The 23,019-nt window shown below is 38.1% G+C and overlaps 1 protein-coding gene across 1 annotated transcript in view; it reads right to left on the reverse strand.

Annotated features, from left to right (window-relative positions):
• robo2 (roundabout, axon guidance receptor, homolog 2 (Drosophila)) overlaps nucleotides 1–23,019 on the reverse strand; it is a 368,275-nt gene that overhangs the window by 39,543 nt on the left and 305,713 nt on the right. Inside the window, exons 16-19 of the mRNA XM_055226050.1 lie at nucleotides 22,082–22,206; nucleotides 21,237–21,408; nucleotides 16,376–16,564; nucleotides 10,341–10,383 (exon numbers count right to left, since the gene is read on the reverse strand). Coding sequence (XP_055082025.1) covers nucleotides 10,341–10,383; nucleotides 16,376–16,564; nucleotides 21,237–21,408; nucleotides 22,082–22,206 — 529 coding nt within the window. The remainder of the gene's footprint in view (nucleotides 1–10,340; nucleotides 10,384–16,375; nucleotides 16,565–21,236; nucleotides 21,409–22,081; nucleotides 22,207–23,019) is intronic.

Consider the following 23,019-nt stretch of genomic DNA (forward strand, 5'->3'; position numbering starts at 1 on the left):
GCCCTTACAACAGCCAACTGCTCTTTTCCCATCGACCCCTCACTGCTCGCTCACTATACTCTCAATCTTCCCCGATGAGGTTCAAATCTTGGTAAGCCCCACCCCATTTGATGCCCTCAGTCCCCCACCTGTGAGCAGCAAAGAGGGTATGTATCTAGCAGGTGGACTCCTCCTCCCTCCCTGCTTGGGTCTATCACTCTGGGACATAAAAGCATGTCAGCAAGACTTTAACTCTTCACGGGTGAGTGGTGCGGAGTCGTTAGGGGCACGTTAGTCGTTACCGCGGTTACACACACTGAGCTAATGAGAGCAGGGGAGGAGCTTTTGTGTGGATGTCACTCTGCTTCTCTGAGGGTTGGGTAAAAGTACTTGCTGTGTTTTCTGTCTGTTAATGAGACTGTTCAAATCCACAGTTCCCAAAGTAGTTCTGTTTTAGACCTGCTGTAGTCCTGTCTATAATATATTGCTTTTGTTCTGCCACCTGCTCGTGTCCAAGGAGATATTATTGCTTTACCATGAATGTTCCACAGTACGTCATTAAACTTATCTATATTGTATCTTTTAAGTTCCAGGTGTTTCTATTGCTAAAAAAAATACATTAACATACAAGCTTTCTTGCTTGCCACAGTTCTGACCTGTAACTTGGTCTGGTCTCATCACGTGCTAGTCTCCATGGAGATAAATAAGTGTAAGGCCATACTGTGGAACATTGCAGGCTTTAATGTAGCCATTTCCATGAAAACAAGCAGATAGTGCCATTCGGCCAAGTTACAAGCCAGATCTATGGTGAGGCAAGCCCCAAGAGTAAGAGTGTATACCTTTAGCAGTATTTTGAGCGATAAAAACACCTGTAGTGAAATAAATGCAATACAGATAAGGTAAATACCATATTGTGGAACATTTTAGCCAAATAAATACCATATCTATGCATTGAATATACCCTACATCAACAAAGTTACACAGTACATCTTTATGTTAAGTTATTTTGCTATATTTTTGTTGTTTTGTTTGGCTTTGTCTTTATTTAAAATTGTGAAAAATTTAATAAATATTTGATTTTATCTGTTTATCTGTATTTACACCATACAAAATCCTCCCTACAATTGCTGTCTCTCTGTTGCCCTGCACAACCCCAAAAAACACTAGGAAACATTTTCAGATTAAAACTTCTGCACCTCCCATCTAAAACCAATCTACTCTACCTCACGCACACTGTAAGTGTTTGCTAATGCCCGCGCGTTTACCCCAACCTCCATCCGCTCCTCGTGGGCCCATAAACATGTGATTTACACCTCCGCCTCCGAATTAATATCCCGTGCTCTGCTTATTTACGAGACTCCCCTGTCACGAGTATTTACGATCGCGCACCTATCACCTGCCTCCAAATCCGATCGGCACGCCAAGGTTGCCACCATCCATCCACACCCAGGACGAGATGAGAAGTTCGGGGATGAGTTGCCGCAGGTCCGCCCACCCCCATGGTCGTGCTGGTATAACAAACAGTCCGACGCACCAATCACTCTTATTCTAATTATCCGTATAGTGGTGGAGTTTGATAAATCCAAGGACACGGAGGCTATTTTGGACTGTCAGGGTCTGGTATGGGCTAGGGTGAAGGAGATCGATGAAGCAGAGAGGACAAAGCAGTCAGGAGTCAATGATGAGATGACTATGAGGAGAAAACAAATGTTCTATAGTCAATGTGAGATGCAAAGCTAAAGCTACTCCAGTGTCTTAGGATTTTAAGCAATCTATATGATTTGAGGTTGAGATATTGTGCGCTTATGGAATTTTTTTCAGTGCATTTGACCCATTCTTTTAATCAACTCGGGCAATCTGGCAGAAGTGCATGGGGATACATCTCCAGATCTTCGTCAGGATGATGATCATGATGGAGGGAGCCACATTGATACAAAACTCCGACAGGCACAGACAAAAACACCCCAGATGCTCTGAAAGTTGAACCCAGAACCTTCTTGTTGAGAGGCAAGATATATATATTTTTTTCCTTTTTCTCTTTTTTAAATTCAGGATTAGAAAAAGGAACAAAAAAGTGATGTCTCAATAGCAGATTTGCACATTTGTATTATATCATATGGGTGGATCGATCAGTACAAAAGATTTAAAGTATAAATTCTCATGCAAAAATATTGAATATTCGTGGGACATGCACATACATGCAGCTAAGTTCTGGACTTTATGGTCATTATGATTTTTTTCATTTAGTTTCAGTTAGGAAATAATAAAATATGACATTGACAGAAACCATGATGAAAATATTTTAGCTGATGAAATTAAAACTGCATTTGACTGATCCTTCCATGCCATTGGGAACCCCTGTCAGGAGCAGTGCCTGAGGAACCATCTCCAGCTCTCAAACCAAGATCTTAGACAGGAGTACTCAGCTTGAGGTTTAAACAACTTTGCATGTTTTAGGTCTACAGAGGGTTAGGGGTACACAGACACGGGAAGAACATCCATACTTCTCACTCATAGTCTTGCTAGCTTACAATGAACATAAATAGTAAACTAGTGCGTGCATTATTTATTCATTTGTTTGTTTGTTTGTAGAGATCGACCAATATGTTTTTTTTCATGGCCGATGCTGATACCGATTTTTTAGAATCCAGAGCAACTCAGCCGATTTTGAAACTTTTTCCCAAATTATGGTATTTAAATTGACTATAAAGCCCCCAAACCCCTTTATTACCCTAAACCTATAAGAGAGCATGTTTTCTGCAATTATCAGTTTGCACTGAAGTATTCAAATAAAACTTGTTTTCTTTAGGCAGCAGCAAAACAAAATATCGGTCTGTGCTGGAGATTTAAGGTCAATAGCTGATGTGCTAAAAAAAAATGAATAATGGCCGGTGTATCATCTATTTCTATTTGTTTGTTTATTTATAAATTTAGAGAATTAGAAAAAAGAACAAGAAAAATTAAGTATGAAGTGATGTCTCAATGTCAGATTTCCATTATTACAGAATACTGGCTCTCTCCAACTATGCACAGATTACCACGTTGTACTATCTATCCCAAAGACATAAGTGCATTTTATGTGGTAAATATTACGGTACATTCAGCACGCCTGTTCACATCTATAATGGAATCCTATGTGTAAAAAATATACCTCTATAGAAAATGTACTTTAAACGTACATAAAACGCTGTCATTATTTGAGATAGGAGCGAAGCGAGACTCGTGTGCAGTAATGGTTTGGAGGGAGACAAGATGGCCTCCACTCCAATGACAGGACAGGGGAGATGTACGAGCTCATAAACGTGCACGCTCCTCATATACGTGCATGTGACGCACAGTCTTCCCCCAGGACAGCCCCCCCCCCCCAGAGTGAAGAGATTGGAGCAGTTCTCTCATTAAAACCGTGGTAGAGACGCAGGCTGACGGCACTGAGCCCATTACCTGGCCCTGTCCTGGGGCTAGAGGCACCGGGGATTCCCCTGGGACTCACCTGGTCCTCCATAGCTCAGACACAAAGCCCCATCAGTCAGGCTCACTGCTGACCGCGCTTCCACTGTGAAAGAGTGGAGTGTACAGTCCTTCTCCACCTGTGTTAACTTTATGATTAGGTATTAAGTATTGTTGAAATCTAATGAAATTGCTGCACATCACATCAGGTTTGTCAAGTTGCTGTGTACAGTTTTGTATCAGGTTTTTGTATATTTATGGAGTTTATGGAGAGTTTCCAGAGAGTTTATGTGACTTCATGGGTGACATAGACTGGGGCTGAGCAACAGGGCCCGGGAGAGATCACTAAATTACTGAAACATGCAAGGATGGCATCTAAAACTTCTTCAGGCATGTTTCTGATGAGGGAGCAACATTATAACTGACTCGAACCCTGTGCCGTTCAACACCTCTCCTAGTCTGCTCCTAATGTAAGACTGCACTGTTACATGCAGCAGGAATTCGAGTATGTACCGGTTCTCCAGATATATTATTGGGGCTTTTGAGATTTGATTTTCGACACCTCGGCTGTAGTTCCCGTGTTCTACTATTAATTTAAAGTGTGCACTATATGAATCCTGACTCATATAGTACCCATTTTAACTCACAAACGTAACTCATAAAACATAACTCACAAAACTAATCACAATTGCAACTTAAACATATCACAATATGCTCAAACTCTTACTCAGACACTAGCCCTAATACTCCCCATAGCCAATCCTTGATCAACACATCTGACAGATCAACAAATATTAAGTACCCCCTACATGCTAACAAACATGCTAACATGCTAACCAGCAGCCAGAATCCCCTTTTATCAGCTTTTATCAGTTTCACTCACTCCAGTCCCCAAAGTCAAATGCTCCCCCGTGCACCAATCTGGCAACCATTCATCTTCCGCGAATCATTTCTCGTATGATCGATTAAGTGCGATTGTTCAGTCAGGGCAATTTAGCCGTAGCCAATCAGAGATGAGGGATTCGGGGGACTCCATTTGCTATTGTCTAATTAATGCGGCAAACATGGCGGGTAACAAATGAATATGGGCGCGATGATGGTGGGCTCTGCTCTGGGCCAGATGGAGAAGTGCAAACATCTGGGAACTAGTGGGACTGAAGAGATGAACAAGGGGCAGTTATACAGATGTCATTGTTTGTGAGCATCAGCCATTTAGAAGATTAAACAAACTTTTTATTTTCATTTTGTTTTGGGGTATTTTTTATTGATGATATAGTTTAAAGAGGGGGTATTTTACTTCTATGGGGTATTAAAGAGGGGGTATTTTACTTCTACGCAGTATTAAAGAGGGGGTATTTTACTTCTACGGAGTATTAACTGCTAACATACAACATATTTAGATCAGCATGTTATATTTATTGTTTGAAAATGCTATATTTGCCTAAAACAATATATTAATATGTTTAATAAGTTTAATTTTTCTTTTTAATGCTCTCAGTCCCCTCTCCCTTTGCTCTCTATGCTAAATTACTCCCCCTTCAGAGGGCCATCACAACACAATTGACAAGCATTCTGCTATGACTGCATGAAACTACTGCACATCGCATCAGGTTTGTGAAGTTGTAGTGTACAGTTTTGTATCATGTTTTTGTATATTCATAGAAAGTTGTTGTACAAGAACATGGGTGACGTAGGCTTGTGAGATGAGCCTTGGAGAGAATCTTACAGCTAATGAGGGTTTGAATCGGGAGAGATCGATTACTCAAACATGCATGGATGACACTTTAAATCTCTTCAGGCATGTTTTTGAAAAGTAGATTTTGCATAATATCTCCTCTTTAAACTTCCTTCATAAGCTATTTCAAATAAATCTGGTATTTAAAACTATATGATTTGAAATACAGAATGACAAACAAGTAAAAAAAAATGTGTCCTTGGATCTAATCTTGCAAAAGGTTATAAAACTCCATTCGGACAAGTGAGTGATGCCACAGGGCCAAGTTACAGGTTAGATCTATGGAAAAGCAACCGTGGTAATAGTATATATATATATATATTTTTTTAGCATTGAAACGCCTTAATACCATACTGTACAACATTTCAGGCAAAGCAATTACAACTCCATTGTAACCAGCAGGTGACGGACCCAGAAAAGTTACATAGTGCAGCTTTAATGGATTCTAGTGAATTGGACAATAACTAGCTTCAAGATCATATTATATTAATGCTTTCCATTTTAAGTTCCATCGTTTGCTATAGGAGCATGTGACTGTGACCATTCATATTGAAATCTTCTCTAGTAATGACAGTACATCTATTCTAGCGCTATGCTTGCTCTCCTTCTCCTCTCCTCCTGTCCTCCTCTGTTTTTCCTTCCATTTTCCACATAAGTGCCGCGATCCCAGGCGCGTCGGCACATTTGAGAAGTTGGCATTTACTCTCCTCATATCCGAAACAGCAATCTTTTACAAAAGAGCAGTAGGAAGCACTCTGGAATTGTGCATTTGCACAGTTTTTATGGATCAGTGTAGAATATTATTGGAACAATTGTAAGGCCTTAATCATCCATCAAAAATAAAAAAATAACCTTTTTTTTTATTTTTATTTTTTTTATTAATTTAATTAATTTAAGTATTTACCATATTCTCTGGTTATGTTTCCTGTCACAATCAGCCAATCACAATCCATCAGCAGGGTGCATACATAAATGTCATCTGAAACCTATTCAGGCATGTTTTTGATGAGGGGACAACGTTATAACATGGAAGAAAGATTCAAAAGGTTTTGTATAATACCCCCTTTTTAACCGAGCAGATCTGGTTACTACTTCTATAACTATAACCAATTATACTGCAACAAGAACTACTACTACTTCTACATCTAATGATACTACCAGCATTGGGCATCTTACTTCAAAAATGTAATTAGTTATAGTTACAAGTTACTTCTCCCAAAAAGTAACTGAGTTAGTAACTCACATTTTGGGAGAAGTAACTAGTTACTAGGCAAAGTAACTATGCCGTTACTTATCATGTTAAAACAATAAAACACAACAGATGTGAACCTTTAACATTTATTTCACTTTAACAGATTGCCACTATATTGTATTTGTTTACAAGTAAATTATAGAATGTATCAAAAAATTAAAAAAAACATATTAAAAAATGTTATTTGAAGTGCAAATAAATCAACATGTCACGTAATTTCAGACAACTGTACTTCAAATATTTTCTTCATTATAATACTGAAAAAAATCATTGCAATGTATTGCAAAACTAAGGCATTCAAATGTAAACCATGTAAAATAAGACAAAACCTTTAAGCTTTTCTGGCCACACACTGTAATTCTCTGCCCAGTATTCAAATATTAATCACTCTCATTTCAACATAAACTGAACTTTATCCAACTCTTTAACATTCATTAAAAGATTCACACAATCCCTCTAGCACGTATCTATTCCTTTATTTATCTATCTATCCATCCAATCAGCTGCCGATGCACGTGTGGACAGGACATCATTTCCCATCATGCATTAAGCATTTGTAGTCCATGCAGGCGGCCGCTGGCGGTGGAGAGCTGCTGCGCTCGCCTTGCTCAAAAACTTCCCGTTACCGGCGCACAGGTTATGTCAGCGCAAGTCGGTGGCATCTTGGACACAAAACTAACCGACATGCACCGCGCACCGATAGACGCCTCATCTCAAACAAGCCTTTTATCTCACCCCGAGCCGCGTTGCAGCTCCTCGGCTGAGACTCTGATGAAGAGAAGAGTGAACTGAATTAAAAGTAACGCGCCACATTTTATAGTCAGTAACGGTAACGGCGTTAGGACGCTGGGAAAAGTAATTAGTTAGATTACTCCGTTAGTGAAAAAGTAACACAGTTAGTAACGCCGTTATAATGTAACTCCGTTTTTCCCAACACTGGATACTACTACTACTTAAGGGGGGCGTACTATGCAAAATTGATTTAAGAACTTTTCATTATAACTGTTTCCCTTCTCATTTACCCTCTCAAAGTTGTATTTAGAGTGATTCATTGATTAATCTTTATACTACTGTAGTCATTTGTGTGAATGAAAAAAAGTGATCTACAGCTATCCATCAACAGGGTCTAGCAGAGAAGCACTTTGTTGTGATGTATTTGACACTTCTTCCATTTTAAACATGTTTTTGGTCACCTTGAGATAAGAATTTCACATTTTCTAACATAAAATAGAAAATTATCCCCCTGTGAATGCTATGCTAACAGAGCCATGTGTTTGTTATAAAATGAATTTGACCACAGTCTGATGATGGTTTATGGTCTTAAAAATTGCACAGAAGAAGTCTGGAGTATTATCTGTGATGCAACAATCCAGGCAAAATGCAAATGGAGCATTTTTGAGGCTTAGAGAAGATGACTTTGGATTACAGGATTAATGAAACAAGCATGGATGAAACAAAATACAACCCAGGTATGTTTTTGACAAGGGGGCAATAGTATAACATGGTTCACACCTTAAAAAAGTCAGTTTTGCTTATACGTTCTGGGGGTGTATCAATAATGAAAGTCCAAACATAACATAATGATCCACGTGTGTATTACATTATCACTTTATAGCAAATAAAAGCACAATATGTCACAGCGTCTGGTGCATCTACTGCTAGTACTGCTAGTACTGTTGGTACTGCTGCTACTGCTACTACTACTACTACTACTACTTGAATAACAAATATCTCTGCAGTCTCCCAAGAGATAACTCACCCTAGACCCCAGCCCTTCTCCAGTCATACCACAATCATAGAGATAACCAGCACACTGACAGACGGGGCCCTTCTCTACAGAGCCCCATATGAAGACCCCTGCTATCCCCCCGCACCTGTCCCTCAGCACCTGTCCTCTTGCACCTGTCCCCAGGGTAATGATTCCTACATTATTACACATGCTAGGAAGTCTACCGCCCACACACACTGACAGGCCAATCCATCACTTCAGGTCTGAGGGCCCCTAGCCATGCTGCGCTAAAGATAAATGACAAAACAAGGGCCTGATGTGGCAAAGTGCTACGCTAATTCTTCCCCGTGAGATTTATGAGGAGCCAAGTCGGACATACATGAAGGAAGAATGCATATTTACAAGTGTTTGTGCATGAAGCGCTCCGAAAAGTGCCCCTGCTAATATCATTTATCAAAGCAGCACACATCTAGACTAATGAGAGTGGAGAGGAGACAGGTCAAGTTGAAATAATTGCTACTTGAATATGTTTAATGCCATACTGTGGAACATTCTTGGCAAAGAAAAAGAATCTTCATGGAGACAAGCACACGGCCCCGCCAGTAATTAGTACAGTAAGAGCTCCTTTAAAAAAATATAAACAGGTGCTCTACTACTACTACTACTACTTCTACTACTACAACAATTTCTACCACTACTACTAATCATCCCAATTCTAGTACTACAAGAACTACTTATCCCACTACTACTACTACTGCTACTATTGCTGCTGCTACTACTACTACTACTACTACTACTACTACTACTACTACTACTACTGCTACTAGGCTTATCCCACCTACTACTAGCACTACTACAACCACCTCTGTTACTAATCTCACTACTAATCCCACTACTACTACTAGTCTCACTACTTCAACTAATTCCACTACTACTGCTATCACCCCTACTACTACTATTGCTAATACTACTACTACTAGTACTAGGCTACTTATTCCACTACTACTACTACTGCTACTACTAGGCTTATCCCACTACTACTACTACCACTACTACTTCTACTACTACTAGTACTACTATTACTACTACTACCACTACTACTGCTATTACTGCTATTACTGCTATTATTGCTACTACAAAGTGCTGTGGCAAAGTGCTACACTATGCTATTTACAAGTGTTTGTGCATGATACTTTCAGAAAAGTGTCCGTGCTATAATGGCATTTATCAAACACAGATCTCTGAGAGTGGAGGAGAGACAGTTGGATTTAAAGATTCTGCTGAGCAATTCTTCTAAATTAGTCATTTCACAAATCTGTTAAACCAAGGCTAACTCAATGCTAATGTTATCCATGCTATACCTCCACGGGTTTGAATTCCTCATTTTAAAAAATCCTACACATACGACCTAGAGAAGAGCTGCACGATTTAGGAAAAAATATCTCACTGCGATTCTTCTGATGAGCATAGTGATTGCATAGTACATAATTTTCTGATCTTTGTCATAATGTTGTTTCCTCATCACAAACACACCTGGAGTTGTGTTCATGTTTAAAACACAAACCCTGCATATTTAGGCTGAGTCTTCTCTCAAACCGAAAATACTCTGTTGCACCTTGTGATGTCATGTGGTAATACAGGAAGTGCCCCATTGTGTTTTTAAACTCCATACACCTTCACTAGAATCATTTGGATAATTTCAGCCCTGGAATTGCTGCTACGGAACCAAAGTTAAAAGGTAGCTATTAAATTGAAAACTACTACTTTATGACATCACAAGGTGGAACAGAGCATTTTGAGCTTTGGAGATGTAGACAAACTAATACACCAGGTTTACTCAAATGCATGGATCAATTGAAATACAACTCCGCGTAAGCTAGGGAGAAGCATTGTAACATGGTAAAAATGTGTCCCCAAGGTCACGTGCGTAATGCTGACCCGTGACTGAATAGCATGTTTCAGAAAGTACTGTTAGCTCCGCCCACTTAGTTCCTCAGTTGTCTCATGATGAACCACGTCACAGTGTCTCTGATTAGATAAAATAGTTTGTCCCTGGCAGTTGCTTCCTTATGCACATGTGAATTATTCAGTGGTTCCGTGATATATCAAGAATGATACCATATAGAAAACTCTGACCCATGTACCTATATGATGTTTTCAATAGAATACAATATGAAGAATGATGGTGCAGAACTCACCTCCCGTTGCTCATGAGACCTCCATCCACTCTTTGGAATGTTACTGCAATCATAAGCGACAAACAAAATCCCACATGTTAAACCAGTCTATATAGAACAGTGTAGACATGCCATGTATATATCACATATTACACGCTGCAGTATGCTCCAGCTACAATGGAGAAAAATACATGTTAAGCTCTGGACAATGTTTCATGAATGTTACAGGAGACAGATTATGTTCCTCGTTTGGATAGAGTTTTCTAATGTTGATGACATAGAGGTTGTATAACTCACCGCTACTTTGTGTATTTTTGTACTTTCCTTTCTTTTCCCACAAATTACTACTTAACTGATGTAAAAGAACCTGTATGTGAATTCACAATTGTTTTGATATCTTTTCATTAACTGCAATAGCCATGCTGCTAATTTTCATTTCACACTGCTCCACTCCCTCCTGTTGTCAGCAGAGGGTGTCAGGACTCCTAATTCAAGGTTTCCAATTGTAAGTTATTGGAAATTTGGACAATCTAGTATTATTTCGGTCATGATTTTTATATGGATGGCCATTTTAGGACTTTTAATATCATGTGAGTTATTTAATGCTACGGAGACGGGCTCGTACATCATGCAGAGATGATAGAGAGGGGGTGAGAGTATGGGAGAGAGAGGGAATGTACATGGGAGAAAAAAAATGAATTCAGATCATATTTATTTAAAGGTACACTATGTAACTTTTCTGGGAAAGGGTCCACCACCTGCTTGTCTCCACACCAACTTACCATATAGCTCAGAAAGGAGATTAAAGTCACAGTAAGAATGTACTTTATTCTTTAATTTTTTTTGTAATAAATTGATACATATGTTTAATGCCACACCATGAAACATTCCAGTCAAAGCAGTAACATCTCTATGGGGACAAGCTGGTGGCAGACTACAGGAATAGTTACAGAATGCTAGAGCAGGAGTGGGTTGTATACAAGCATGAGGGCCAGACCAAAACGATCACTGGTGTAACAAATGCTCATAAGCAAAATGCATAGGTCTGGACTAGACAGTAGCCAATTCAAACCTCACTGTCATTGTGTCATTGGGCAAGACACTCAAGACACTGTTGTTGTTATGCACGTTGTTTGCCAATTTGAACTTATTTTAAGGTGTAGAATGTTATTATAAAGCATTGTAGGAAACACAATATTTTTATATGTGGATAAAAAATTGTATTTTACTAAGTGATGTGAATGAAAAGCATGTGTGACCTAGCAGAGCAGGGGCCCATGATGACAAGGCAACATTACGCCTGTGGAGAGGAACATGGAGGAACATTGGGGAAGCAGCAGGATATGGGACAAAACCCTCCACACACTCTGCACAGAGCAGACAAGAGCAGAGTGAGGGAATCATCTGTGCGCACATGCAGGGACTTTAACTGTCTGTTTGAGTCCATATTTTTGTGTAGCAAGATTATGACAGGAGAAGACTAGGGGATCTCTTATGATGATACATTATGATTATTTATGTTTTCATTTGTTTTATTGCGATTTTGAAGACTTTCTTATTCTGTAAAGCACTTTGAATTACTTTGTGCTATACAAATAGACTTGCCATGGCTTGCTTTGCCATTAGACACAGTACAGTTCCCAGTTAGAATATAAATAAGCTGTGAGTGGAGTGGAAATGTCTGAAATATCTTTACACCAAAGAGATTACATGGGTCATAATGGATTTTCCACCATTGTGGCAGATTATATGTAAGTTGTTGGGTTTTTTTTAGTAGTAGTACTAGTAGTAGTAGTAGTATTTAATATTGTATCTCTAATTAATTAATAAAAACATAATTATTGCAGAAAACTGGGCCAATAAACTCAGATAATAAGTAAATTTTGATAAAAAAAAATATGAATACCGCTTAAAACAATAGGCTAAGAATGATCAGGTCCCACTGTTTAAAGATGGATTATTCTCTGTATCAAACACATGATTTGTAATGCTAACAGCTAAATGCACTGTTAGCCAAATTAAACCATCACCGCAATTTATCATAAAATAATACCAAAACAATAGCAAAACAGCTGCGGGTGCATTTTAGCCTTTTGCTGAACTGTAGCTAACATGCTCTGTCTTTGTTCCCAGTATCTGCCCAGCTCCAGCCCCCATGGAGCACATTTTGTGGGGTAGGGCTCTCCGCTGTGGCCCCTCTGAAGTCCATATCTCCACACTAGCACATGGTGAAGCACTTTGAAGCTAGTTGGACGGACACGCTGCTAGCTAAAACGCTGGAGATAAGCGCTGGTGCTGAATCCTGTTTAATAAGCTGCTGCTGTGAGGGAGGACTGTAAACTACACACTGGTTATGTTCAAATGGAGAGACATGTTTGGAGTCATATTTCATATCTGTGCAAATGTAATAGTCTACTTGACTTTGCATGGACTTAATTATATGAAGATACACTGTGGAACTTTCTTTGAGTAGGGTATGGGACCTGCTAGTCCCCATATGGATTTTATTGCTTTGATTGGAGTGTTCCAAGGCATTGCATGAACATATCAGTTAAATGCTATAAGCAATAACATCACCATTGAAAAGGTGGTGTTTTAGTAGAGTAACTAATGTTGCTACTACTACTATCAATAGCCGTTTAATAAGCATGGCGAGTCACATTTCATATAAGCTGCATGCACGTGTAATAGTTACATTATATAAAGATCCACTGTGTAACTTTCTTTGAGTAGGATATGGGACCTGCTAGTATTCATATGGATCTTATTGCTTTGATTGGAATATTTCACAGTACTGCCTGAAATGTATACATCTTTGACAAGCAGGGGCATCACCAGGCTAAATTACAATGAAATAAATCAATGAAATAGATATGTTTAATGCCATACTGTGGAACATTCTTGGCAAAGCAAAAATATCTCTGTGGAAACAAATTGGTGGCCCTCCATTATTATTATTATTAGTACAATAGTGGCATCTATAATGAAAAATTCAACAAATTATTGACAGGTGCTCTACTACCACTACTACTACTACTACTACTACTACTACTACTACTATTACTACTACTACTACTACTACTACTACTACTACTAATAATAATAATAATAATAATATAATATAATATAATAATAATAATAATAATAATAATAATAATAATAATAATAATAATAATAATAATAATAATAATAATAATAATAATAGCAAACATAATTATCCATGTACATTACTAATATTACAATGCTAGCTAGTAAACTGCTAATAATACAATGCTTGATCGTACATTGCTAATAATATGATGCTTCATGGTATGTTGCTAATAATACTAACATGTTTTGTGTATTGACAAATAGATCTACAAAAATATCACAAATGCATTGAATAACTACATAATTAAGACTGAGATTGTCATAAATCTAGATCATGCTTTGAGAATCATGAGAAAGAATTGAAGACAACACTATGCATGTTTATCGAGCATTGCTATAGCAATTTTCATGATTTTTTGCTATACACATGACACACTACAAAAGACTGTGTGAACGGAGTGGGATGGGGTCTACAGATGGGTAAAAGCGAGGAGGCAGGTCAAATGAACAGTACCTGCAGGGGTGAACGTGAAGGACTGGACTGCAAAACAAGAAGACAGAAAAGTGCAGAGTTAGAGGAGTGCGCAAGCCAGAGGGGAGAATAGGTAAGCCCCACGGAGGTGCTGCACAGGAAGGCTGTACAGGTGAGGAGTACAGGCAAGCCCCACAGAGGAGCTGCACAGGAAGGCTGTACAGGTGAGGAATACAGGCAAGCCCCACGGAGGAGCTGCACGGGAAGGCTGTACAGGTGAGGACTACAGGTGAGTCCCACGGAGGAGCTGCACAGGAGGGCTGTACAGGTGAGAATGGGCAAGCCCCACAGAGGAGCAGCACAGGAGGGCTGCACAGGTCAGGAGGACAGGCGAGCCCCACGGGGGGAGCTGCGCAGGAGGGCTGCACAGGTGAGGAGGACAGGCGAGCCCCACGGAGGAGTTGTACAGGAGGGCCATATAGGTGAGCCTCATGGAGGAGCTGTACAGGAGGGCAGTACACGTGAGGAGGACAGGTGAGCCCCACGGAGGAGCTGCACATGAGGGCTGCACAGATGAGGAGGACAGGGGAGCCCCACAGTGGAGCTGCACAGGAGGGCCATATGGGTGAGCCTCATGGAGGAGCTGCACAGGAGGGCTGTACAGGTGAGGAGGATAGGAGAGCCCCATGGAGGAGCTGCACATGAGGGCTGCACAGGTGAGGAGAACAGGTGAGCCCCACGGAGGAGCTGCACAGGAGGGCTGTACAGATGGGCCTTACAGAGGAGGAGGAGCACGGGGTAGTGTGCAGGGGGAGGAACAGTGCAGGGGACAGACAATTCAAAGGTGCAAAGCTGAGACACAAAATAATATTAATGCAAAGCGCAGACAAATAAAAACATCTTGTCAATAACTTTAGTCCTCTGATCACTTCTCTTAAAACTTGGTCCACAAGGCAATATTTGATTTTTTTTTCTTTCTTTTCTTTTTTTCTAAACCTGCATGATGTCTGTTGTTGATCTATTATGAATACCATTAATGTTTTAAAACAATGAACCATATGCCCTGTAAGTGCAAAAAAAGGAAATGAAAATATTCAAAGCCATTAAACTATTATAAGATATAGACTTTTGGAACAAAACTATACAGTTTTGGAAACAGTAAAACCAAAACACACTGGCATAACCCTGGAACATGCTGATTTGCTAGCCTTGTTTGACATCTGGACTGGTGAACTTGTGAGCTCACTGAGGTCACTTTCACATAAGCCAGGGTCAGTATGTGTGGGAGGAGTAGGCAAATAGCGCATTTGCTGACCATCCGGAGATCCTGGCCAGCACTGCATTCACTGACCATTGGGAGAGTCCGGTGCCCGGGGATCTTCCAACAGTGTGGGCAGAGCAGTCGAAGAGCTCCAACCCTCCTGAATCTACTCACACAGACAGGAGTTGACAGGAGCAGCTGTTTAACCAGTGTTTGGTGTAGACTCCCACGTAGATAGTGAGAGAGTCACAGAGCTTTGAATGCAAATATTGTGTCCATATTTTGTGCTATTTTAATTATAATTTTAAAGTAATTGATAAACAGTGGGGCAGGGGGGTAAGTAACTGATTACCAAATGGGGAGCTTCCTGGTTCAAATCTCAAAAATTCAAGCGTATACTGCTCTTGTTTCTTTTGGCATCTATATTTGAAAATATATCTAGTTGTATTTATGTACTAATATTTTTTTTCCATTCCATGATTAAATACAAAAAGGAAAGAAAATTGTATTTAATCATGTGTTACCCTTATTTATTCATGAATGTATTATTGTACATGTATTATTATTATTATTATTATTATTATTATTATTATTATTATTATTATTATTATTATTGACAATAATAATAATAATAATAATAATAATAATAATTATTATTATTATTATTATTATTATTATTATTATTATTATTATTATTATTATTTATTTATTTATTTATTTATTTATTTATTTATTTATTTATTTATTTATTTATTTATTTATTTATTTATTTATTTATTTATTTATTTTAAAGGCCAATGTAAATATAATAAATAAAATTGCAATATTATTCCCAGCATAGAAATCCATACCCAACGTTGAGCTCCACTGCCTACTCTAAAGACAAGTTAAAATGTTGTTTGAAACAACATTTGATATATATATATATATATATATATATATATATATATATATATATATATATATATATATATATATATATATATATATCAAATGCCCTTCCAAATCATGATACTGGCACAGTGTATTTACTGCTAGATTATACTATCAGCAGATTTCTTTGATGACTTTTAAAACCATAGTATGTAACTCATAATGCATAAAACCCCTCTATCTCTGTTGGTTTTAATTTACAATGTCCATCAATATCAGTTGACTTTCCATGTACAGAAATTGACATACTATCATTTTAAATTGAAAATAATTGAAAAAATACAGGCTGGTTAGTCTGACCTGCATAGTTGCTCATGCCCTTCCTCTTCTTCCTCCTCCAGTAGAGCCAGATGCTGAATCCCATGAGGATGACCCAGCACGCCCCTCCGATGCCCGCAATGAATGCCGGCTGCTTCACGACGTCTGTGATCTGCTCTGTGATGCTGTTGTTGCGGTTACCATGGATGAACACATCCCTGGACTCTTTACCTGAGGTAACACAAGACATCGGTCATGAAAAGGAAGGAAGTCTTGGCTTTTGGACACCATGACATTTTCCAACTTAAAATAATGTCTGCATTTGGAAAACACTCTTTCTAAACTACCCCTCTGTTTCTAATGAGGGAATTATGCACTGGAGCTAATTCTGCTGTCAGCAACGGAAATGACCGATCAGAAAATAAGCAAATGAAGCCCTTAGACAATGTGAATACTATGCTAATAGAGCTATACGTTTGTTTGAACACAGTTTGACCACAGAATGAGTTCGGTGATAGTTTATGGGCTTAAACACTGTGCAGAAGAAGTCCGGATTGCTACCTGTGATGCAACAATTTGGGCAAAATGTGAGCAGAGCATTTTTAAGTGGCCAGAGAAGACGACTTTGGATTAATGAAATATGAATGATGTTGAACGTAACAGCATTTACCTGATGTTGACTTTTCAATGGTAGAAGTGTAGTCAATAGAAGCCAAAAATTGTTTGGTCATCTAAAGACATCTCCTGGCAATCAGTTAGTCGACTAAAACGGGGGTGTGGCAAAAGTTCTGGAAAACTTTTCAGTATCTATGATCTGACTATGTATATATCCCAAAAACAACATTTTTTATACAGAACAGTATCAGAAATTGTGTCATTATATGTAAAAAGGGCTGCCTTTTTACATATAATCACTCTTCATATATCTTATTCCACATCTCTGAATCTAAAATAACTGGTTGACTAATACAAATTTATATCGACTAAGACTTCATCAAATGATTAATCGTCTAAACAACTTAACAGCCCCAGTGGAATTATGTCAGTATTATAGGATGGAACATTTTAGGTTTAAGATTAACTCAATTACCCTGATTTAAGGTGGAATTATTACAGTTACACCTTTGATGTGTCCAACTTATTACCATGCTATTGCTGTCCTATATATTTTTGTATTTTTTTAATTTATTTACACCACCAATCCAAAATGGGAAAGAAAGGATACATAAATAAAATAAATAATCAATACATACAATATAAACAAAACTAAGCTCTTATTGCTGGTAAAGTCCATTGCTTTGCTCTTGACTCATCCCTCTATGGACACGTGTCTGATTCCACAAACATGTTTTATTGCAAAAGTCAAAAATCTATCAACCAAAACAAGTCTGCTGTACTCAAATCCACACTCCAGAGGTCTACATTCTACCACCTCTCCTCGGAAAACCTCCACTTGTTTTCTACGCTCCCGTCCTCTCTGTTTACTGCTGAAAAACACAACATTTTAGATGAAGACTCTGGCCCTGTATTGATCCACATGCGCTTTATATCAGCTAACCACACTGTCTGCTCCCACACTCCCATGCTAAATGAAAAACAGCCGTAAAGTTCATCAAAACAGACTTTATATGCAGTGCGCACACCAACCATAATCCTAGCCCTCCATGTTGTATATCATTTGTATAGAGGGAGATACGCCCTTTCTGAAACCACTCATCTGCACGCCAAGGCTGTAGTCAATTAACATAGTACAGCAAAGGAATCCGGGTAAGTAGTGGTTGAAAAAGCACAGAAAATTTGTGGAAAGTACAGTTACTTGGCTAAAAATTTACTCCATTACAAGTACTGATGTCAAAATTATAAATAAACGTAAAAAGTATGCATGAAAATAGTACTCCAAAAGGGTTTATGCTATTTTAGATCAGTCATTTATACAAAACTGCATTGGCATGACTGGGATTTAAACAAAACTGAACAATTCATATCATTTTAAATGTAACCAAATACAGTTACATGACTAGAATTATACTCAGATTACTCATACAAGTACACCAGTATTAATATTTAGTTACTTTCTACCACTGAGCTAGCTAAACTTGATGCGTTAAATGGTCCTTGCATATATTTATACTGTTTTAATTAGTCAAATTTTACATTGCGTCCCAATACTATTAAAGGAATCATACAAGTTGCCCGGTTTTTCTAATAAACCTTGATTTCATGTTAATGCTGTTGTTATTTATTACAGTTTAAAGTGTCTATTTTCTGCTAAACTGACTTTTATATATCTGTTGTATCCTCAACCAATTTAATTACTGCTCCTCAATATTTTTTTAAGTCAGTACACTTTCACCAGTTTTAATCATTGCTTTGCTCAAATGACTTATATTATTATGTTAAGCCATTTTGACAATAGCTACCATTGTTTTTAGTTTTGTGCATACTTCATTTGCAAATAGACCAACAGATGCAGTTCTTGTGACCTCTGCTGGCATTTTGTACTGACAAATTTAATGGCACCTAAGGTTTTTTAGACATTTATAAGACATCTAAACAATTCTAATTTAAACTGCTAGAAATACATAGGCTGATGTCCATAGTTGGTTCCTGGAATGACTAAACTAGCTAAATCTGATGTGCATTCTGTGTTTCTGGATGTGTTATGCTGGTATGCTTTTAATCAGATTGGTTGGGAATTTTACACGTTCTACCCATTTTGTTAAAGGTATACTACAAGATGCGTACTTTCCCCACTCAACTTTGATTCAATAAAAGTGGTTAATTGTTTACTATAGTTTAACCTTTTCTTTCAAAATTATGTGAATCTGAAAATTGGTTTCTGAAATCTGTATCTGAATATTAGTTTGGCATTATGTTTCAATCCAGATGCCCTCCCCAATGCAGTCTTCTCCATCTATCTCGGCATTTGTACTGCACTGAGGTTTGGTGAGTAGAGCTGTAGGTCATTGGTTGACCAAGATTTTTTTTTTGTTGTTGACTAATTATTGTATTTGTATTATAAAGATTTATATGGACCACTGAAGAAAGGAAAAGCCATAAAATAAGTTTTGAAAGCAAATTATAAATTTATTTATGTTTCTTTACACATAAATGTACTGTTTAGTAGTACATTTCTGCATGAATTTGTTCTTTTAAATTAATTATTTTGATACTTTGGCCAGTGCTACGCTGTGCTGTGACTAATCACTGCACAGAACATGTCTTTAGTGGACTACAGCACTATTGGGGAGTTCATTAAACCAGGTAATCCCTACCTCCCTACCTCCTATCTGTCTGCCACTGTCCAATCACAATCTGCTATATTTGCCTATCCACCAATCACCTCTTAAGCCATCATACAGCCATCATACAATACACTCTCTCTCCCCTCCTTCCTCCCGCCTTTCCCCTCTCTCCACATCCACAAACATGGCCGCCGCAGAGCCAGGGCCTGCCTCAGATGGATTATGGGACACGGGGGAAATAAGAACGCGCTGCAGGCCAAACCATCCGTTCTGGGTCAAATCAGGCTGCGGCCGACGCCACAGTCATACATCAGACTGAGGAAACACACATCTAAATAGTGTTTGTGAAAATGACATGTGCTCCATAACTCCACACACTGAGCTGGGTTAGAATCTCACTGAGCAGCAAAAGATCAACAGACATCAATAGACTCATTAAAATAAAGAAAGAAAAATGAATAAATACAAATAAAATTAATAAAACAATAAAAGTATTAAGAAAAAAAATGCATAACATAGTATAATACAGTAATTTGTGAGAAAACTATTTTATAATCATTCCTTTGTCCCCAATCATTAAAGGTTCCCGACTTTTTCCCATGTATTTAAGAAAAATGTGTCTTGTCCCAGTACAGATATATTGTGTAAGCAGCTCTTGAGGTCAAAATAAGCCCACTGTGTGCTGTCTGCATCTAAATATAAAGTGTTTTGTTCTGCGAGAATCAGGATGTATGCATTAGCATGCTAGTTGTTGTTGTTAGCTTCACAATAACGGCAAAACTCCACACTGTTCTCTGAGAGCTGTGAAAAGTCCTTATAAACTCATAATGATCATAATTAGGATGTTCTGAATGCGTAAGGTAAGTGAGAAATAACTTTGGACCACTGCAAACCGTTAAAAAATGAACTAGTTCTGTTTTTTACCTTTTTGAAAAGAAGTCAAAATCAAGTACTGTGGCTTTAAATAAGCACATTCAAACCAGTTATGTAAAAGTTTATTACATATTTGCTGTTGCTATGCTGTTTTTGCCTTGACTTTTTTTTATATGTGCTATATTGCCAAAACATCCTTGGTCTGGTAGTGTCACATAATTGTCTCCTAGATATACTGTACAGACATTTAATGCCCTATTGCAGACAATTTCAAGCAACTTCACAATATCTCCATGGAGACAAGAAGGACCTTCAAAAGTTACATAGCATGCCATTATATGTTAGTGTAGCTCAGAGTTAGCAATAATAATGCATTTGATTTATAAAATGCTTTTCTGACATTAGCTTATAAAAACTAGACAGAGAGTGATATATCTGTTTGCTGATATATATTTAATCTCCAGTTTACCTCCAACTGCCACATAAAGCTTTATTTTAACACTTGGCATAGCACAAAAGGAGATGACACTGCTTCATTATGGGTTAGTCATAAAAAGCAGGGTTATGGATGTCTAAAAAATAATTTAGATTTTATTTTTCCTCATCATAGTTTAATTATGAACAGCAGTAAAAGTATAGATAATATTTATGTTAGTTGTAATTTCAAAGCATATATTTTTGGGGGAAATTATCAAATTGGCCCTACATATTGTTTCAAAAATATCGTCAGAGCTCTGGGATTCTGAACATCGGTATGATTGGCCATTAGTATCCATTGACCTTACCTATGAAGATGGTCTGGCCCTCACTCCTCACCCCCACCCCTGCACTGGTGCTGGCTGCCACCTCCACCGTGTAGACCACGCCCATCTGCAGCCCGCCCACCACCACCGAGCGGATGGCGGCGTCGACAGTCTTGTTCACGTGAAAGCGCGTCTCGTTGCCCAGGCACCAGATCTACAGCAGGCACACGGAGGGGAAAGGGTTAATGTGGGATCGGTGGCTTTGGTCATTTTGGGTTTTTTTGTTGTTTTTTTTGTTTTTTTTCAAAGTATAGTTCAAAAAATAAATAAAAAGAGTAAAAAATTATCAGTGATGGCTGAAATTTTTTGCTGTAATAAAGTGATAGTATGTAACTTTCTGGGGGTGGAAAGTCAACAGCATGATTCCATGGAAATAGAAAAGTAAAACGATACTTAGGAACATTTTTCAAGGAGATAGATGAGCTTTTATCCATACTGTGGTGTATTGTAGCCAATGGAACAACATTTCCATGGAAACAAAGAGGCCAAATAAGAGTTAACTTTGTGGAGATGCAAGCCTGCTCACGGTAAGGATGCATGTTTTTTTTTTTTTTGCTTGTTAGTTTGTTTGTTTGTTTTTTGCTTTTTCCTGTGATTTTAAAATGAATACAACCAAAATGACAACAAGATGCTTTTGTTTTAGTCTATTTTTGGCAAAAATACTGGGGAATGAATGACATTTTAATAAATAAAAACATTTTTTATCAAAGCACTTAAGCGTAACAATTTTTATGCATTGTTTTTCTATTCAATCAAACACATAATTTTTAGGGGACTACATTTGAATGAGATTTCATTAAAAAGACTGAGAAGACCGAGAGAGCCACCTTGTACTCCTGGATGATGCCATTCTGGTGGTCCGGAGGAGGGGGGTCCCAGGAGATGCTGATGGAGGTGCTGTTCTGACTGCCCACGGTCAGGACGGTGACCTGCTGAGGAGGGGCACTGGGGGCTGGACACAGATGAGACAGAGGAAGGTAATGGGTTAATAGTCACAATAAACAACACTGAGTCCTGTTTTTTAAGAGACTTGTGCTGAAATGGCCTGGTCTGATATCATCACTAACAATGATGAAACCAACCACTCCATCCACCACCAAAAACTTTTTGCTATAAAACAATGCTCTTGAAAATATGCAGCAGAGAATATTGTTTAAAAAAACACTGTCAAAAGTGCTGGTTAGAAATTAGAATAGAAACAAAAATGAAAACAAAATGTCCAAAAAATATAAACAGTATGTGTGATATTTCTGCACTTTGTGTGCAAATCTATAGTCATTTGTCTAATACTTCAACCTCAAAAGAATATTTGTTTATCCAAAAATATGATAGGGAGAGATCTGGCAACTATGTGACCTCACTTCTCTTCTGATGAAATCTTTTTCTTTCACTGCTTAAAGGGCCCACGCATTTGAGCAAAATGTTTCTCATTTGTCCCAGTACAGATATATTGCATAAGCAGCTCTTGAGGTCAAAGTAAGTCCTATGTGTGCTGTCTGCATCTAATTAGCTAGGGTTTTATTGTCAGAAAATTGGGAAGTGCACATTAGCATGCTATTTGTTGTTAGGTTTACCATGACCGCACAACTACGCTTTAGCCTATGAGAGTTCTGAAAAGTACTCATAAGTCATAAGCATAAGTGAGTAATTAGGATGTTTGAGTCAGAATGCATAAGGTAAATGAAGATTTTTTTTAAATGTTTTTAAGATGGTAAAAATTAGGTACAGCATCTTTACTATCTTTTACTTCACAAACTGTCACGTA

The sequence above is a fragment of the Periophthalmus magnuspinnatus genome, chromosome 13 (assembly GCF_009829125.3).
Source record: "Periophthalmus magnuspinnatus isolate fPerMag1 chromosome 13, fPerMag1.2.pri, whole genome shotgun sequence".
Lineage (NCBI taxonomy): Eukaryota > Metazoa > Chordata > Actinopteri > Gobiiformes > Gobiidae > Periophthalmus > Periophthalmus magnuspinnatus.